We start from the raw sequence: 19866 nt of genomic DNA on the forward strand, positions 1-19866 counted from the left end.
TAAGGAAGGAATGAAGGGAAAGGAGGAAGAAGAGGGGTAGGGATTTGAGAAGAATGGAGTGGAAGAGAGAGAGAGAGAGAGAGAGAGAGAGAGAGAGAGAGAGAGAGAGAGAGAGAGAGAGAGAGAGAGAGAGAGAGAGAGAGAGAAGGAAGAAAGAAAAGAAGAAGGGAGTAAATGAAAAATGGATGGAAGGAAGAAGGACGTGAAGGAAAAGGAAGTCAAGAAGGGAGGAATAGAGGAAAGAAAGACAAAAAAGAAGGAAAGGGATGAAGGAAAGAAGGAAAGGAGAGAGGGATGGAGGGAAGAAGGAAGGAGGGAGGGATGGAGGGAAGAAGGAAGGAGGGAGGGAAGGAATGGTCTGCAGCAGCCTTACTCAGTACCATAACTAATGCTAACGGAAGGTCCCGGAAGACTGCCTGCCTCTTCTGGCTAACTTACGGACGTCATAGAATACCAACTGTTGTATGTCACCACACCTGTCAGCTGCAGGTGTGGCGGCGGCGGTGGTGGAGGTGATGAGGGGAGCACACCGAGTCATTAAGAGTTAAGGGGCGGATCTCACTATACCCGTGTCAAGTGTCGCTACAGACCAATACGCTATACACTATACACTATACCCTACTGGCGAGTCTGTGTTTCCGGCCTAACACAACAACCACAGCGCAATGACAACAGTCAGCTACGGAAACATAACGGAGACAAACACACAAGCACACACACACACACACACACACACACACACACACACACACACACACACACACACACACACACACCTAAAGTCACAGTTATGGCACGCTAACTATCACCGCTAGTCAAGTTGGCACGATTTTTGCCGCAACGAGAGTGAGGCTGAAAGGCTGAATTACTGGCACGTGTTGACGAAGCAGGCGTGTGTGGGGGAGGCGCCGAGACGCTGCTCCACCCCCCGGATTGGCTCACGCGACGCACAAGGGGTGGAGCTTGAGGTTGCCGTCGGGAAGGTATTGGTCGAGACAGGCGTGGTGGGCGGGGTCTGAACACGGCAGGAACTTCCCAGACTCATACTCTTCCCACCCGGAACTGCGACCTGGCCGGGAGAGGGGAAGGGAAGGGGATGAGGGGAGGAGGAAGGGGAAAACACCTGTCAAGATAATGCCGAGGAATATAAAAGGAAAATCGGTAGCGGGGAAAGAAAGTGAGAGATGGAGTATTGAGTGCAGTGTTTTGATGACCTGCTGGGGAGAGAGAGAGAGAGAGAGAGAGAGAGAGAGAGAGAGAGAGACGAAAAGTTTGAATCTGTAAGTGGAAAGAAAAAATAAATAACCAACATTAAACTAAACACACACACACACACACACACACACACACACACACACACACACACACACACACACACACACACACACACACACACACACACACACACACACCTGTATCAAGCCAGTGTTGGGCGTGGCGGTACACCTCAGTCCCGTAGCGGTTCCTCACATACTGGCCTGGGCTGGAGGGAGCTGCGACCCACGACCCGTCAAACTCCACTCTGCACCAGGAGGAGGAGGAGGAGGAGGAGGAGGGAGGAGAAGAAGAAGACGAAGAAAAGGAAGAGGACGAAAAGAAATAATAAATAAAATAATAATAATAATGATAATAATAATAATAATAATAATAATAATAATAATAATAATAATAATATCATTAATAATAAGGAGGAGAAAGAGGAGCAGGAGGAGGAAAAGAAGAAAGAGGAAAATAGTGATAATAAAAGCAAAGGAGAAGGTAGAGGAGAAATGGTGAAAGGGAAAAGAGAGAGCAAATATAAAACGGAAAGTAAGAAAAATGAGCAAGAAGAAGGAAGGACGGAAGGAAGGAAGGAAAGAAGGAACTGCTGTAATAACCTGCACCACACCCCTTAATACATGGACAAACCAGCCTTGACTATTAACTTATAGGTATTCAGAACCTTGTGAGGAATATTGTAAAAAATACCATTAAGAGGAAACTGTATAAAAAAAACAACCGATAAGAAATTCACAGAGCTTCGGAACGGGAAATAAGCAGAAAATAACTCATAGTATAAGGCTGATACAGAAAGCTTCAGACGGGAACTGTGTAGAAAGGAACTCATTATGTAACTCTTTCCCACACACACCTGGTTCGTGGTCGCCCAGCTAGGAGATTCTCTTCGGAGTCCATGGCGTGTTGACTCCACAGCTCCGCCCGCCACATCTCGCTGCTGAGAGAACCCTGCCCGCCCGCCCACCGCCCGTCCACACAACACCACCGGTTGTCCGCTGCCCGAGGAAGGATGAGAAAGGGAAGGTCATCTCTCTCTTTCTCTCTCTCTCTCTCTCTCTCTCTCTCTCTCTCTCTCTCTTTCCTAGAATGTCGCTTTCATTGAAATTTCAGTGCTCACATGATTATGTGCTCACGCGCGCGCGCACACACACACACACGCACACACACACACACACACACACACACACACACACACACACACACACACACACACACACACACACTGAGAGATGTTAAAAAATATAGTTTCCCACAAAGATGTGTTGAGACGTGGAACAGTTTGAGTGAAGAAGTGGTGTCAGCAACGAGTGAGCATAGTTTTAAAGAAAAATTGGATAAGTGTAGATATGGAGACGGGGCCACACGAGCATAAAGCCCAGGCCCTGTAAAACTACAACTAGGTAAATACAACTAGGTAAACACACACACACACACACACACACACACACACACACACACACACACACACACACACACTCGGCTTACAACCGAAGGCCCGGGTTCGAGTTCCGGGCGTGGCGAAGCATATCGGCGACCCTCTTAATGTGTAGCCCCTGTTTATGTAGCAGCTTCGAGGGGTTGTGGCCTCGCTTTCCCGGAGAGTGGAGTACGATGTGGTCTCAGTCCTACCCGAAAATCGGTATATGAGCTTTGAGGTTGCTCCGTTATAATGGCGAAGGCTGGCTGGATGACTAGTAGGCGACCGTGAATGCACACACACACACACACACACACACACACACACACACACACACACGTACGCACGCACGCACGCACGCACGCACGCACCCACGAACGCACGCACACACACACACACACACACACACACACACACACACACACACACACACACACACACACACACACACAGGTGTTACTGACTCAGATGGAGAGAGTAGCCGGCCCTCTCAAATACGTCCTTCAGCGCCTCCAGGGCCGTGTAGTTCTTAGTGTGGAAGGTGAGGTCAGCGTCTCTTTCCCAAGGCATCACGCCCCCGACCTTCAGCGCTCCTGCAGGGGGAAAAGAAAGGAGTGTCATGTGAAGGATTTAGGTTTCTGCGTGAGACAGGGAGAGGCAAAAGGGTGTCATGTGAAGGGCTTAGGTCATGTTGGAGCCCTTACCGGGGAGAGTTAGGAATCTATGACGTGGCGCGTTGCATTTCCAGTATTTCTATTATAAATGTTGAGAAAGTATACTCATAACTTGGTGTGGTACTGTTCGATGGGAATACGACTGCCATGTCCCCGCGTCGGTCCAGCTTGTGAGATCATTAAATACCACTCAGTGCCTCCCGCCCGCCAGTCTGTCGCGCCCTGCTGCCAAGTTCTCACACACTCATTTCTTACTTAATCAGACATTTGGATGTTTTTTGGTAATTTGCCTATATGAATGATAACTTTGCTTATATGAAAAAATGCGAAAATAGAAGTGGATAGCTCATACCTGACTAGTTCGGTACAAAGTGTCCGCGCTTCCCAAAATCATAATATACCACTCCCTGCAATGGCAGTAATAACGTGGACACACTCACCAAGCAGCGATCCTTCCTGTAGCTCGCACAGCAGGTTGTGAGCCTCGCACATGTCCAGTGTGAAGCGCACGAGGCGGGCAAGCTCCTGGCGACAACACGGTGGCAGCGCCAGGCCAGGGTTCCCACACTTGGCCTTGACTTCCTTGCAAGAGAAGAGAACTGGAGAGCTCTGAGGCAGCTGTAACGAGTAGAGGCTGTGGTGGCGGGCCAGACTGAGAAGGCTGTCTCGTGACGGTGACTCCAGCTCACCGCTCAGAGAAAATAGTGAGCCAGAGCAGGACGCTGCCAGCATGTGGTGTGAGTGTGCGGCCCGCAGGAATAGGTCGAGGTGTGCCGCATGTGTGGTGAGCTGAGCGTCCCACCCTAAGTGACGCAGGGCAGCAGTCACCGCCAGGAAGGGCCCCTCCAGCGCCTGACACATCAGGCAGCCCCCAGTGGTGCCCAGGTGGCCACGCTCCCAAGTGGCTTCGTAGTGGGCATAGGAGGTGGTGAGGCATCCTGGACGCCACAAACCCGAGGGCGACAGCAGTCCCCCTCCTGCTGCCCACACCCCGAGGTGCTCCACTGCCCACACCAGCTTCCCAAGCCCACCCACACTGGACAAGAAAGCCCCGCCCTGCGCCACCAACACATATGGAGTCCTGATGTGTCTAAGGACCTGCCTGTAGGCGGCGCCTGTGGTAGTGTTGGGCTGAACGGTGTGCACACTGAAGCGGATGTTTGAGGTCTGTAGGTGTGAGGAAGGCGTGGTGGTCATCAGATGGACCGTCATACCGGGGTAGGTGGAGCCGAGAGCTGTAAGCAGCTCTGCCCCGGGGTCATCGTCCACCACTATCACTGACACCACGCTGCGGACCGCCGTGTGGTGTTTGAGAACACCACGACTCTGCGCCCTGACACTCAACACTCTTCGCCCCACCCGACCTCCATCACCACTCGTCCTCTGCCCAAACCCTGACGTGTCTAGCAACGTGGCACTCGTCCTGTTAGCACTCACACTGCCACTGTGCACACCACTCTGCACTGCAGCTGTGCCCAGGCTTTGGGGCGTCCTATGTATATGCTCTGATGATCGCAAAAGCTCACTAGTTGTAGACTGGCTTCTGATTTCAGAGAAAGAATACGTGACGGTGCCTCTGGAAGGGCCTGTGTCGAGCTTTTGCGGCCGTTGTGGTGAGGAAACGCTCCTTTCCTCACCTGTGGGCTCTCCTGCCGCTGCTGGTGTTGATGGGGCGATGGCCAAGACGGGAAAGACGCGATTATGGTTACTTTGTGGAACGACTGGTTTTTGATAACTTCGTGACGCGCCTTTCGTTGTCACGTCATCAGATCGCGCATCACGAGATCTCTGGGTTCGTTCAGGAGGGATGGAAGCAGGAGGAGCACGTATGCGCTGTTCAGAACCAAGATCTAAAGAAACTCTCTTCTTTGGGTCTTGGCTGGAGCGTGTGTCGTGCGAGGACTTGCGGCTGTACGGATTGTGCCGAGGAGAGAAGTGGGTCACGAGGGCACGGTGGAGGTGTGTGATCTTCTCTTCCAGGGCGGCCACCTCATCACGCACGTCACCTGCCACCTGAGCATAAGGGAGGAAGCTTCGTAGTCACCTGCTGCATGGCCACCTGTCTATTGAATCATCTTTCATTTGTAGTCTGACTAAGGAAAGAAGTATTCAGCCTTTTTGTGTCATATTTGTAAACTCTTCACTCCATTTCTAAATCAACTAGAATGGCTTACCTGTTGAGCCTTCTTGAGTCTGAGCCGCAGTGCGGTGAAGGTTGTGTGGAGAGTGTAATAGTAGAAGGCACCCACGCCGCTCACGCCGCCCTTGCCGCTCTCATCGGTAGTATCCTCTGAGTCCTTCCCCACGCCAATCGCACGCGCCAACCGCACGCCCCACCCAGGCTCCTGCGTCGTACTGGACTCATCACTTCGTGCCGCATGACCCTCGTCCTCGCCAGTTCCCCAGCAGGCCTCGCACGGGTCGGGTTCCTCTGGGGGACGAGTGCGGGCGCCCACCTTGCTGACGGCCTGGTACTCCCTGGCAAGACATAGTACTTGATAAGTTTTCTGTGTCGCTACTACTGTCGCAACTGATACGCTTGTGCAGTGTCTGTTTTATGAAGTGCTTGTCTTGCTAGCGATAGTATGTGTGGAGACTGCTTTATAACTGATAAAATGAAGTGCAGTTTAGTAAAATTATTACTTGGCATACACGAAATCGCGTTGTTTTATTATGAGGAACGTGTTCAATGGGTTTATGTAAGTACGTCAATATTGAAATAATTTGAATTGACCAATTTTTGGTGCCTCAACAACGAGATCATGAGAAATTTTGACTGAGGTGGAGGTGCAGTACATTGTCATTGTGTACATCGGGCAGGACAGACGAAGCCGAAGACTCGCCTGAAGACGTGGTGGTCGGAGAGTGTGATTGTGAGGAACAGCAGCATCCAAGAGCAGCCGGTGAGCGTGAGCAAAAAGGTCTGGATGGCGGCATGGCGACCCATGGCTCCCTGTCAACCACACTACATCACCTACTCACGCCTCCCTGCCCGCACCTCCCCCGCCCGCCACCCGCCTCCTCGGCACCACCATGCTTCAGGGCCGTATTCTGGAGAGGGAAAGAGAGAGGAGCTGTGTCATACTTGATGGGATTGATAATAATGTTTTGAGCGACACTTTTAATGAATGACATACATATGGACGATATGGAAATGAAGGAAGAGGAGAATGAGGAGGATGGTTGTGAGATTGAGAAATAAAAAAGGAATATCGTTATTGGATGATGAGAAAACAAAGTGGTTTCAATCATAAACCACTTACCCTGAAATTTAACAGGAGGGAAAGATCGCACGCGCGTGTGTTTCTTCGTTTGTGCGTGTGTGTGTGTGTGTGTGTGTGTGTGTGTGTGTGTGTGTGTGTGTGTGTGTGTGTGTGTGTGTGTGTAGTACACCATCATCTTTATTAAATCCTGACAACAATAAGATTTTATCAAATGCTGTGTACTTGCAAGACTGGATGATAAAACAAATGCAGCATGTCATTCTGAATTGGCGGTGATCCTTAAACTGAAGTCCATGTCAATCTGGAAATGTTACTAGACGCTTCGAAAACAACTAATCTGTCTGCTCCCCAAACCCATTCCACTCCGAATTTCCTGCGACAAATGAGAGGAGGAAGCCCTGAGTCACCAGAGCCTGAGGAACACCACACAGAGAGTCCATCGTCCTCTGATTAATTAAAACTGTCTTGAACATCAGGACTTTAATCAGACACCGTGAGAGCCTCCAAGTTATGAATGGGGGCAGTTAGATGCATTGCGCTGAACCTTACTTGGTCTTTCTGTCTTCTTCGCGTTGGACGATTATTTTGTGACCGAAGCAACTTTTCACTTTGTTTTTATTTTATTTTTCTACACGAGCAGGACAGTCAAGGGCAGAAAAAAATAAGAGTCCACAAAATTGCTCCTTCCACAAGAGTAGGAAAATATTCGGGGCAGTTCACCTTTACTGTTTGGTCTTATCCAGTTCTAGATTTTAATCAGTCTTAGTACATTTTTTCATGTGAACAAGTTAATCAAGGCTACGAAATAAAATAAAAAAATGATGAGAAAAAAAAAGAGACCTGGCCAACTTGCCGGTCTCACAAAAAAAAGTAAGAATAAAAAAAAAATCAAGAAAAAGGATAAGAAGACAGCCATCACTTCCTTTATAATCTTACTCAATTTAAACTTTTTGATCCAAGTGACTGCATATGTTAAAAACGAAAATTTACCTTTTAATATCAGTTCTAGTGTTATTTTTGTGATGACTGCAAACGTTACTATACTTTAACCATATTAACTTGCTAATAACGAATCAGCAAGCGTATGCACGTAGGAGGAACCCGGTACGAAGTGTTTATGAAGGACTGTGTAATATTTTTAATGTCCTGGTCTTTGTAGGGATGCTCAGGCCGAACCAATTGATGGTGACAGTGGCGAGGATGGCAATGATCCTGGAGTAAGAGAGAGAGAGAGAGAGAGAGAGAGAGAGAGAGAGAGAGAGAGAGAGAGAGAGAGAGAGAGAGAGAGAGAGAGAGAGAGAGAGAGAGAGAGAGAGAGAGAGAGAGAGAGAGAGAGAGAGAGAGAGAGAGAGAGGTCCTACTTTCAGTCCGTCCAATGTCCCCCATCTCTCGCCACTCGCATCCAAACATCAACATCCAGCTCGTATTGATCGCTTTTGACTTATGAAGGTGCTGGTCGAATACTGTTAAGTACGGTGGCGTTCTTTCCGTTGTTCTGAATTTCGCATGATTTTAACTGTATTATTTCTACTGTATGATTTATTACTGCTTCGTAGCATATCCCCTCCATATCTCCTCTTTCCTCCCCTGCCTGTCTATGTCCCATGTTTGTCTTATAAGATTTATTGTCAGAATTGAGGAGAGTGTATTTGACGAGAGGGATAAAAGTGGTGTTTCTTTCTCTACTCTCTCTCTCTCTCTCTCTCTCTCTCTCTCTCTCTCTCTCTCTCTCTCTCTCTCTCTCTCTCTCTCTGCTACTGGACAATGACTAAACGCAGAAAGATTGTTACGAGCAGTGTGGGTAGTAAACTAACTAAAGTATGATATTGAATTTATTAGTGCATAACGCTCACACACACACACACACACACACACACACACACACACACACACACACACACACACACACACACACACATACACGAATTTTTGACTGAGTTATATCTTCATTTAGTCATTAGATCACTGAAATTGCAAGGGCTCTTTCTCATCTCTTTCTGGTTTCACTGGTGGTAAAATCTTTCTTTCCTTGCTGCTTTCGCTTAGCTTTTTATTGAAATGGTGAAAACAAATTCTCATTTAATTATATTTGTTGTTCTGTTATAAACTGTATTGTTACTGCTGTTCGTATATATATATATATATATATATATATATATATATATATATATATATATATATATATATATATATATATATATATAACTGGCAGTAAATAGAGCGAAAATAACTGCTCCATCACTGTACTAGGATGACCTATCCACAAACTACCTTCCTCAGCAATCAGCATTTCCAGTAACGTCACTCCATACACACACCAAACGCAAACGTACCCACTTACCTCAACAGCAGCCAGAAGGTTAGCTGTCACCACGTGAGCCCCTGCAGCGATGTGACGCTATGGACGACGCACACCTGTCTTGACGCCTGCCAGCTCAGCCCTCACCCAGCACGCCGCACGGCAGCTGATGCCAGACTGGCCCTTGTGCTTCCCGAGGCCCCTCACCGCGCCACCCACACCTCCACCAGCTGCCTGCCGCACACTGACTCGCCGACTCCCCTCACCCCTCAACCATGCGCTTCATCTCACAGAGGGGAGGATGGGCGGGGACAAGTCCCCTCTACTTTTTAGAACGGGGAGACATCATATGAAATTTTCCAAAACTTTTCAGCGGATATCATATGCTCGTGGTCAGTTTGTCTTTTTCGCCAAAATCGTAAAATAACGTATTTCTAAGGCATATATGTAGACTCTTTCCGTATATCCCATTAACTCTTTTATTATGTGTTAATTTGTACTGTTGGAAGGTCAAATTAGCAACATTAACAAATAATAGGCACTATACTCTGTTCACAAACATTAGAAGCACAAGCACTTTAGTCACGGCGGAGCTTGGGAGGCACTCGGTTATCTTCCTACTGGCTGGCGCTGCCCCTGAGTGTGGCGGAGGGTTTGACATTGTTTTGGTGACTCGATAAACACTGCAGGATACCTTCACATGTTACTGCCAATCCTTCCAGTCTCTCACCCAGGGTGAGGGACTGAAGAGGCTACTTCTGAGCTACTTCTTCCCAAACCACAGTCTGGTACGGTGCTACCTATTCTGTTCGGTTCATATATATATATATATATATATATATATATATATATATATATATATATATATATATATATATATATATATATATATATATATATATATATCAACGCCAACGCCATAACAGGAATATAGGTTAACGAGTGATAAACGAGCGCGTACGACACATCAAAATTAGCGTATTATGGGAAGCGAGTTGCTGTCTGTTGTTGACGTATGTGTGTGTGTGTGTGTGTGTGTGTGTGTGTGTGTGTGTGTGTGTGTGTGTGTTAGTTCACTCTGTCCTTTACTTATCCAGTTTTACACCGAAGTCTTGCGTCGTGATAGCAAGGACAATAACAGTAAATGACAACAACGAGTTGCCATCATTGCCTCACACTAAACGAACTGTTATTCAGTATTCGGTCTGTTTTCTTATCTTATTCCATCATCGTTTATTTTTTCGCTTACTTTGATATTATTCCTTTCCCACCATCTTGTTTTTGTTTATTTATTACCTGGTGTTCTTATTTTATTTTTTTACTAAACAAAGCCACGTTCATGCAACATTATTATTATTATTATTATTATTATTATTATTATTATTATTATTATTATTAGTAGTAGTAGTAGTAGTAGTAGTAGTAGTAGTAGTAGTAGTAGTAGTAGCAGCAGTAGTAGTAATAGTGGTAATTGTAGTAATTGTTAGTAGAAGTATTATTAGTAGTAGTGGTAATTGTAGTAATTATCAGTAGTATAAGTAGTAGTAATAGTAATTATAGCAATAGTACTCATAATACCAGGATGTATGTATCATTGGCAGTAGTCATGTTTATGGTAATTTTCATATCATCAAAAGTAGCATTAATTATAATGTTAGTAAAAATAATGTAAGTTGTAGATGTAGCAAGGTTGGTGGTAGCTAGTATGAAAATTCAATATAAGTTACAAGTAGAATAGTAGTAATGGTCATAGTAGTAGTAGTAATAGTAGTAGTATATAGTATATATGTGGACTGACGGAGTGTTGTTGGCTCACTACCGCTCGTTTGTGGTTAAATTAAGGTAGTTTACCCCCCAGACTGACGTGGCTCTTGCCGGCAGCTATGAGAAGAGGCGACGGTTTCCAGGCTTGCCAGCGTAGCGGGAGACGGACACCAGCCGCCATACACACCACTACCCCTGTTCTGTCCAGCGAAGATTGTGTGCGAGGTCGTGCCGCAGGGGAGGCACGAGCGACGGGATCAAGCAAGAGGAGCCAGTGTGGGCGAGTTGTGGGCCCTTACGAGTGCGTGGGACTCCCTACATGTGTTGCCGCCGTGCCAGTGGAGGAGACGGCCATGAGAGGAGGGAGACACGACGTTGGAGACGTGTGATCACCAAGACTGTGGTGCCTGCTGTGCTGCTAGTTCTGTGCTCTGTAATAAACTGCAATTGGGAGAACAGTGTTTCGAGTTACGCCCTGCTACAAGCTATCTAGGCATTATGGCAGACCAGCCCTCCCTTGATCTGAGACTGATACCGGAGTACGACGGCTCAGGCGCGCAGTCTGTGGTGGAATGGATAGAAAAGCTCGAGCTCATCTGTAAGCTGCGCAACGTCAGTGATGTGGCCAGTGTTATCCCTCTGCGTCTGTCGGGAGGTGCATTCGCCGTATACTTGCAGCTTGCAGAGGCGGACAGGAAGAAAGTTGAGAAGATCAAGGCGGCGCTTGTGGGCGCTTTTGCCGTGGATTCGTATATCGCATACGAACAGTTCATCTGCCGGAAACTACAAGCTGGTGAGAGTCCGGATGTCTTTTTTGGCGGAGTTACGCCGCCTGGCATCACTGTTCGGAGGTATGTCCGAGAAGGGGACTCGCCTGTGCTTTCGTCGCTGGTCTTCCGGAAGGCATCAGGCGACTACTGAGAGCGGGCTCGCGGATGGAGACACTTGACCTGCCTCAAATCCTGGCGCGGACGAGGGCATTGGTCCGTGACATCGGTGCCGGTGGTGTCCATGAAGTATGTCTCGGCGCCAGGGCTGGGAATACGGACATTGGCCCAGATCAACGGTGTTTCGTCTGCAATGGTGTGAACCACTTTGCCAGAGACTGCTTGGCTCGTCAAGACACCTATAGCGGCAGGAGCCAGAGGAGCGCTGGACGCACTTCAAGACGTGGTGTGAGGTGCTACCGCTGTGGTGTCCTGGGCCACATCGCGTTGGCATGCCCGGGAAACGACCGTGGAGGGGAGGCGTCAGCGCCAGCCTCCTCTCTGGACAAGCAGTGAATGAGGCGCTACCCATCGCGGAGGTGTGGCTGGACGGGAACCGGCGCAAAGTACTGGTGGACACTGGGTGCTCGCGGTGCGTGGCTCACGTCTCGTGCTGCAGAAAGTGGAGGAAAGATGTGGCTATTTTGACCATAAGCGGTGAGGAGCAGAAATGCGAGGGTACGGGTGTCGTGCGCCTCCAACTTGACAGCGGTGCCTCTGTTGACGTAAGTGTTTGAGGTGAGTGACAAGCCCCTGGGGTTCCCGTTCGTGTTAGGGATGAACGGTGTTGTGGCGTTGGGGGGAGTTGCTGTCAATGCGCACCGGCAAGTAAGGTTCGGTGTCGAGGACGCGTTCTGCTAGAATCAAACAATCGACCAGGTGTCTGCTGTGTGATTGAGAGCTTGTGGGAGATGGGTGACTGAGTGCCTGGGTGATTTATATATCAGGGGGGAGTGTGGACTGACGGAGTGTTGTTGGCTCACTACCGCTCGTTTGTGGTTAAATTAAGGTAGTTTACCCCCAAACTGACGTGGCTCTTGCCGGCAGCTATGAGAGGAGGCGACGTTTTCCAGGCTAGCCAGCGTAGCGGGAGACGACACCAACCGCCATACACACCACTACCCCTGTTCTGTCCAGCGAAGATTGTGTGCGAGGTCGTGCCGCAGGGGAGGCATGAGCGACGGGATCAAGCACGAGGAGCCAGTGTGGGCGAGTTGTGGGCCCTTACGAGTGCGTGGGACTTCCTACATGTGTTGCCGCCGTGCCAGTGGAGGAGACGGCCATGAGAGAGAGAGAGAGAGAGAGAGAGAGAGAGAGAGAGAGAGAGAGAGAGAGAGAGAGAGAGAGAGAGAGAGAGAGAGAGAGAGAGAGAGAGAGAGAGAGAGAGAGAGAGAGAGAGAGAGAGAGAGAGAGAGAGAGAGAGAGAGAGAGAGAGAGAGAGAGAGAGAGAGAGAGAGAGAGAGAGAGAGAGAGAGAGAGAGAGAGAGAGAGAGAGAGAGAGAGAGAGAGAGAGAGAGAGAGAGAGAGAGAGAGAGAGAGAGAGAGAGAGAGAGAGAGAGAGAGAGAGAGAGAGAGAGAGAGAGAGAGAGAGAGAGAGAGAGAGAGAGAGAGAGAGAGAGAGAGAGAGAGAGAGAGAGAGAGAGAGAGAGAGAGAGAGAGAGAGAGAGAGAGAGAGAGAGAGAGAGAGAGAGAGAGAGAGAGAGAGAGAGAGAGAGAGAGAGAGAGAGAGAGAGAGAGAGAGAGAGAGAGAGAGAGAGAGAGAGAGAGAGAGAGAGAGAGAGAGAGAGAGAGAGAGAGAGAGAGAGAGAGAGAGAGAGAGAGAGAGAGAGAGAGAGAGAGAGAGAGAGAGAGAGAGAGAGAGAGAGAGAGAGAGAGTCAGTCAGTCTAACGCGTTTGAAGCAGTATTCGACGCGCCATTTGCTGCTTCATACCTGCATATGAACGAACCCATTGCCTCAGTCGCGTCAGAGGTGCCAGATGCAGGGAAATTTCTTTGTTTTAGAGAAATTTTGACTATGACAGGGAAGAAAAATCGCTAAAAAGGGAAAATTATGGAGAGAAATATTAGCTTTACGTTTTTTGCCCCTGAATGTGAATAAATAATTTCATGTTTTGACCCTGAATATGTATAAATAATTTAGTGTTTTGTATAATCTTAATTCTTAAACGTAAGAAATAAGGAAGTTTTAGGTTGAAAAGGGAAATTTTAGCTTGCATGCAGGGAAATATTGGCTAGTCGATATGGCAGCTCTGAGTCGCGTCCCGGTGAGGAAATTGAGTGCGTGGGAGATCAGTCAGTGTTCCTTGGTGATCTACAACTGTTGTTAACGAAATGATGGGCTTGTTTTGAGTTTGTGATGGAAAGAAGGAACAAAGATGGTGAGTGGCGGCAATCGCTCTTTTCACTGGGCGGGAGTGGAGCGGAGGGAATGATGCTGTACTGTGCCTGACGCCATGTAAGTGTTCACCGCTATTATAGGCAGTTTGTAGTTTCAGCCAATGAATGATTTCTTGGTAGCACGTCTTGTAATGGTTTATAATTTTAATCGAGTGATTGTATTCTTAATTTGTTGTAAAAACTGCACTGTCATATTAAAATTGTTTTTTTGGACACATCATTGTAGTTTTGAGTTGTGACGTGTTCATGCAAGATTGTTAATTGAATGTATAATAAGATATTTTGAAGGAACTTCGTCTTATCGGATGCCAAAGTGTCACAGGGTATAAAATTATAGTTATTATTAATTTTACCAAGTATAGCCTTCCAAGTATGTGTTCATGGACACTGCTTGCCGCTTGGATACAGATCAAATTATGGAAAAAAAATGATAAGGATCAGTAAATTATGTTAAACCATCAAAGCCTAAAAGTTTACAACAGATCATTTGTTTGCTAATTATGACCGTTTGAGACGTTAGGAAATTAAATATAGGGCCGTACCATGAGTCGCCAAGGCACGGACCTTCCCTTCGACCAGCAAGGCAAAGCCTTCGCCCTTACCTTCAATCCGTATCATTGTTGCCATAGGGGCAGTAGCACTAGTCTTCACTATGCACGTGTCTCCCAGAGCTGTGCTTACACCTACGGGAGACACACTGCATCACATGACAGGGTGGCAATGAGGCTCAGATTAGGCTACAAATACTTTTGGGAAGTCAGTGCTTCTGGTGTGTGCTGTGTGCTACACCAAGGGGGGGGACTCTGCGTCACTATATCATGGAATGTCATCTCATTGTTAAATTTAGGCCATAAGGTCAGCATGACTTGTACAGCCTCATTGACCATCTCCTAGACTCTGCCACCCTCAGGGATATACTCAGGGAATATCCTCAGTTTGCTCCCAGACTGTAGGATGTCTTAGGCAATAAGGTGTGCAATGTGTATTTATTTATTGAAATACTTGTATTCTTGTTGTGTATACTGTCCAGAGTTATTTTTGTGATAATTTAACCTTAAGTCTTTTTCCAGGGGGTGGGTGGCAAGGTCCATCCTCCTCCTTTGTTGTAATTATTTATTAATTCAACGATAAATGAATGAATCAATCAATCAATCGTACCAAGAGTCGCCGTGGAAGGTAGGGCCGCGAGAGGTCTGCCTCTAGCATGAGTTGGTAACAGTTGTGTCGGTATTGGTATGACTGTAATCCGGATTTGAGCTCCACGAACGACAACAAAACCACAGTGCGCGCTACAAGAATGGAGGGAAGAAGCTGTGACCGGGCCAAACCACTCACGCACGAGCAGAGAATAATGATTCTCAATCTTGTGAAAGAGAATAAAGACTTGCAAGACCGCTCAACAAACCCAGCTAGCCTTCACAAGAAAAATTTAGCTTGGGAGGCGATCACCAAGTCATTTAATGCCATTAACATTTTTTTAATATTAAGATATTTATAGCTAAATAAAAATTCAAGATTTTAGCATCAGCTGGTGCTCAGAGAGAAACTGACAATGTGAAAAAGAGGCAGGCTCAGGTAGTGAGTAACAAGCCCACATGTGATCAGAGTTATTGAATATCTGTGTCCTCAAGCATTCCTTATTGAAAACCTGGCTTGCCACACTTAAATAATTTTTCTTCTTTTCAAGTTTTGCATATGTATAGCAGTTCTGAATGTTTATTGTTGTTGCTCAATTTCACTATGTATTTATAACAGGTTTATTCAACAACTTTACAGACTGCAGTGTTTTCATAATTTCCAGAATTCTTAACTTTTTTTTTTTGTATCCTTCCATTATCCCTAAAGTGGTAATTTATCATTTGTTTGGAAATCACTGTCTTACAAAATCCATATCAAGAGTTGAGAAATTTTTATTCTTTGGGATCACTGTCTTTGTTGAGAGAGAGTGAGTTTGATTTCTTTGATAAGAAGTCCTGGGTTAATGTGAAGTGGGGTGATTGTGAAATTCTGTCTACATCCCTACATACATCTTTGTGGTTCTTTGATAAGAAGTCCTGGGTTAATGTGAAGTGGGGTGCTTGTGAAATTCTGTCTACATCCCTACATACATCTTTGTGGTTATGTTTTAAACCTGCTTATACAGGTTTGTATCTACCTTGTGACTGGCTTTTCTTTGCATACTTTGACAGCCTTCTGTCTGTTGGCAGTTCAGCTATCACTTCCTATTCTCCATTAACCCATGCACATATTTGGTCTTTAATAGGCTTGGATGATGAGCTCACTAAAGAAAATATTTATTACCATGAAATAAACAGTGTAACTTTCCTGACAAACGAAAACAAGCTTCATAAAACAGCTAGGTGGCGAGCCTTCTGGATCCACTGCGTTCTTCCACCTCGCGATTTTAAGGCGATCCTTCACTATTATAAAAAAAATAGTAACTTACGTGAAACTTAACTATCGGTTTTCCGAGATTAAAAATATTTCTTGATGTTGATTTTAGTTCATACTATTCGTTAGTCACTCCAGCTTACGAAAATTATAAAATATTTCTTCGAAGGTTGTGTGGAAGACACGGGGGCACCCATGCCTTCCCTTCAACCTTCCCTCTGCTCTTCGTTCCAATAATGACAGCGACTCTTGGTACCACATTACCTTCCCTTCTACCCTCGACCTTAAACCTTTGTGACTCTTGGTACGGGCCATAGTTACTTTTCTGTTACCCAAGATCACTGGGATGAGAGATAAGCATAAGTTGAAAAAAAAAGTCATAACTTGAAAACTGTCCATTTGCGACGGGAATGATGTACCGTTGAACATCAATCAATTCACTATAGTCTCACCAGCAAACGTCAGCCAAGCTAGAAAATCATTGGATGGATGAAACTATAAATTGTCCAAAACTTTCATCTCGGTTTGTCATCATTGTTACTGATATGAATTCCTTGACTTCTCTCGTGGCATCTCATTATTTTCAGAACTGTTACAACTATTACCTCCAGAGGATAACTTACCCCATACAATGCTCACTGTTTGTCTAATAATCATGGTAATTTTATATTGTGCTTCTTTCATATTGAATTAGTAGAATTTTACAATATGAATACGTTTCAGAACCTTTCCAAGCTCACTATTAGGTTACCTACATATGGTGGTGCAATATTTGTAGATCATTTCTGTGCTGTAACTCAGCTACACTTGGTTGTCTGTTTCCAAGTGTTTTTATGATCAGGAGGATTATTTGAAAAGGATTCCTTAAGAATAATTTCTTTGTCCTTTGAAAATAGTCATTATGAGTGAACAGAGTATTAAAGTATGACACAAATTGTTTTTTTACTGACTGCAAAACATGTCTTCCCTCACACCTGCTTTAGTCTTTCCTCATCCCATCATTTACACCCTCACCATCAGTATCATCACCATCATACCTATCACACCTAACAGCAGCATTATCACCCTCATTACAAAGCCTCACTCTGATCACTACCCATGAGACTGTCACCTGCATCCACATTGCTAATTTTTGTTCCACCTCATCACAAGCCATCATCTTTGATAGGATTCTTGCTATCTATTTAAGTAATTTATGTAAGCATTTTCCCATTTTATTTTCATGGTGGTTAAGAAAATTGTCTCTTAAATTTCAATTTATTAGGCTAAAATAAATAACATGAAATTGAAGATGTGATCTGAATGCCTTGGGTCAGGAGATGTCCAATGGAAGGAAAAGTTTGTGCAGTAAACAGTTATAAAACACAGAGTAACATTTCCTTGTATATGTAAATGTAAAAATTCATGGCACAATTAAATTGTACAAAATAACTTTACTAAGCCCAGATTCTTACAGCAAGGACCTACAGGCATACATTTTGCTGTTCCTTTGTTAATCTGATCATATAAAGTATATAGCTATGTGCTTCATTAATGATAAAGCAATACACGAGTTTCAATTTAATAGACACTTATAATTTTAATACTAATCTTTGAAGCACTTGACACCATTCCCCCCTCAAAAAAAAAAGCACTTATAATAATTTGTTTATATTCAGATTAACCAAGGTAAGGTTGTTTCCATTCTGTCTACTGAAGGAGTGCAGCACCTGCATGTTACAACACACTCAGGTGATGACTGTATCAGTGTATGTTGCAGGTGCTCATTCCTCGTCAGGGACGTGTTGTATATTAGTATAGTAACCACCAACAATTGTAGGTAATTTACTGAAGCTGACATTCTTTTTTATTTATTTTTTTTGTTTTTTTCTTCTTTTTCATTGTCCTTTGAGGCTGGGGAACCCAATGGGCGTGGTGTGCCAGGTGTGGGGCAGCCTGATTCATGAGTGTGGACACAAATGGTGCACACACAATGTGTTTTGTGCTGCTACACACTGCACTGTGGTGAGGAGCTCAGCCAAGTAGAGTGCTACAATTCATATTTTATTTTTTAATCATATCACACAACATTTAAACTTTAAGAATATATCTTAAACGATTACGTACATTCATTCATACAATTATCACAAGTAATCCTTGGCCTTAATTAATGTCTTAAATGCTATTTTTGTGGTAGATATACAATATACAACACTTTCCATCACAAACTATAGTGTAACAACTTTAACATCGACCTGTGATTGGCACTTTGACATAATTATTGTACTGATCCCAAGTGGAATGTTAGAAGTCTTCAGTCTTCATAAAGTGTCTGGTTATGGATATTATTATAGTCTAGATTACATGGGCAAGCATTCCTTATTAACTTCAGTCACAACCACAAGAAATAAACACTAATCAATTTATGTTCACTGACAAAGCAGATATAATTAAGAAGAAAGTTTACCTTCCATATATATCCTGTAAAGTATGTACGTATATATTTTTATTACAGGCTTACATTTACATTGTATATACTTTGAGAACCAGTGTGTTTAGCATACAAAACACAAAATAAGTATTAGTTTTCCTTGCTGACCCAATAAGAAAACATCAGCCTTTCCTGGGCTGTGTGTACCAGGGCAGAAGATGCATCTGTTTACAGAAACCAGTAGGATGCAGGGCTGTTGTGTCCCTAAATATGAGTGTTACCATGACAACATAAAAGGGTCACATGTAAAAAATGTTGATAGAGATTACCTATATGTGAAATTTTAACTGTTCAAATATAATGATGGCATATTTTAGTTTTTTTGAATTATGGGTAATAAAAAGAGGAAAATACATGATTAGAGATTTGAAGTCATGAAATACATACAAGATACATTTATGTAAAAAAAATCTTAATGATTTTGAAACCCATATTTTCAATTTAGTTCTTAGATATATTCATTTGGAAACACAGGATATTGCTTATAAGTGCTAAAACACATGGGAGAAATCCACAGGACGGGGTCTCGCTCCCCGAGTGAGATGCTCGACACAGCCCTTCTACTGGTGGGCCGCTGAAGCAATGTCAAGTGAAAACTGTATTTTTCATATTAGCAATATTAAGAAAAGAGAAGCTTATTTAGCCTCCATTGAGGCAAATGTTCATTGCATTTATATAATGAGAATTATAAATAAGGAAATACAGGCCAGTTCTCACAATTTGTCTTCACTGTGTGTTTTTGGCAATAATGCTGTGTCTCATTCTTATAATATATCAATCTTCCATATATCTCTATTCATTTATAGGATTCTTCATGAGTTAATTAACATGGATGGATATGATATTTTAAGCTCATTGGGTATGTTATATAATTTCACTTATTTAAGCTAGTAAGTAAAATGCAGATTGTCCTAACACTTACATATTGGCATAATTGCTAGTATAATTAATATTGAGCATATATATATATATATATATATATATATATATATATATATATATATATATATATATATATATATATATATATATATATATATATATGTATGAAATCATTTCCTTGTTAATATCATTCCAGTGTACTGAGTAGGAAATGAGACTTGTTTGAAAACATCTGTTCTGTGAATGTGGTATGTGACTAATTCAAAAATTATATTGTGCTTTTATATACAATTCAGTTTTAA

The 19866-nt window shown here is 44.4% G+C and overlaps 1 protein-coding gene across 1 annotated transcript; it reads right to left on the bottom strand.

Annotated features, from left to right (window-relative positions):
• Positions 1-231: 231 nt before the first annotated feature.
• LOC123520136 lies at positions 232-9149 on the bottom strand. Its single transcript, XM_045282068.1, has 8 exons — positions 8935-9149; positions 6213-6420; positions 5544-5847; positions 3810-5382; positions 3160-3288; positions 2132-2273; positions 1413-1522; positions 232-1069 (listed from the first exon to the last, which is right to left on the bottom strand). The coding sequence occupies exons 2-8, from the start codon at positions 6314-6316 to the stop codon at positions 939-941; spliced, it is 2493 nt and encodes an 830-aa protein (XP_045138003.1). The 5' UTR covers positions 6317-6420; positions 8935-9149; the 3' UTR covers positions 232-938.
• Between the last annotated feature and the right edge of the window lie 10717 nt (positions 9150-19866).

The sequence above is a fragment of the Portunus trituberculatus genome, chromosome 46, assembly GCF_017591435.1.
Source record: "Portunus trituberculatus isolate SZX2019 chromosome 46, ASM1759143v1, whole genome shotgun sequence".
NCBI lineage: Eukaryota > Metazoa > Arthropoda > Malacostraca > Decapoda > Portunidae > Portunus > Portunus trituberculatus.

Excerpts from the sequence above, each read along its gene's own strand:
- LOC123520136 (XM_045282068.1), bottom strand. The coding sequence starts at position 6,316 with ATGGGTCGCCATGCCGCCATCCAGACCTTTTTGCTCACGCTCACCGGC. Across the intron at positions 3,289-3,809 it reads ACAGGAAGGATCGCTGCTTG|GAGCGCTGAAGGTCGGGGGC; the intron begins GTGAGTGTGTCC and ends TTCCCCCTGCAG. Across the intron at positions 1,523-2,131 it reads GCTGGGCGACCACGAACCAG|AGTGGAGTTTGACGGGTCGT; the intron begins GTGTGTGTGGGA and ends CTCCTGGTGCAG.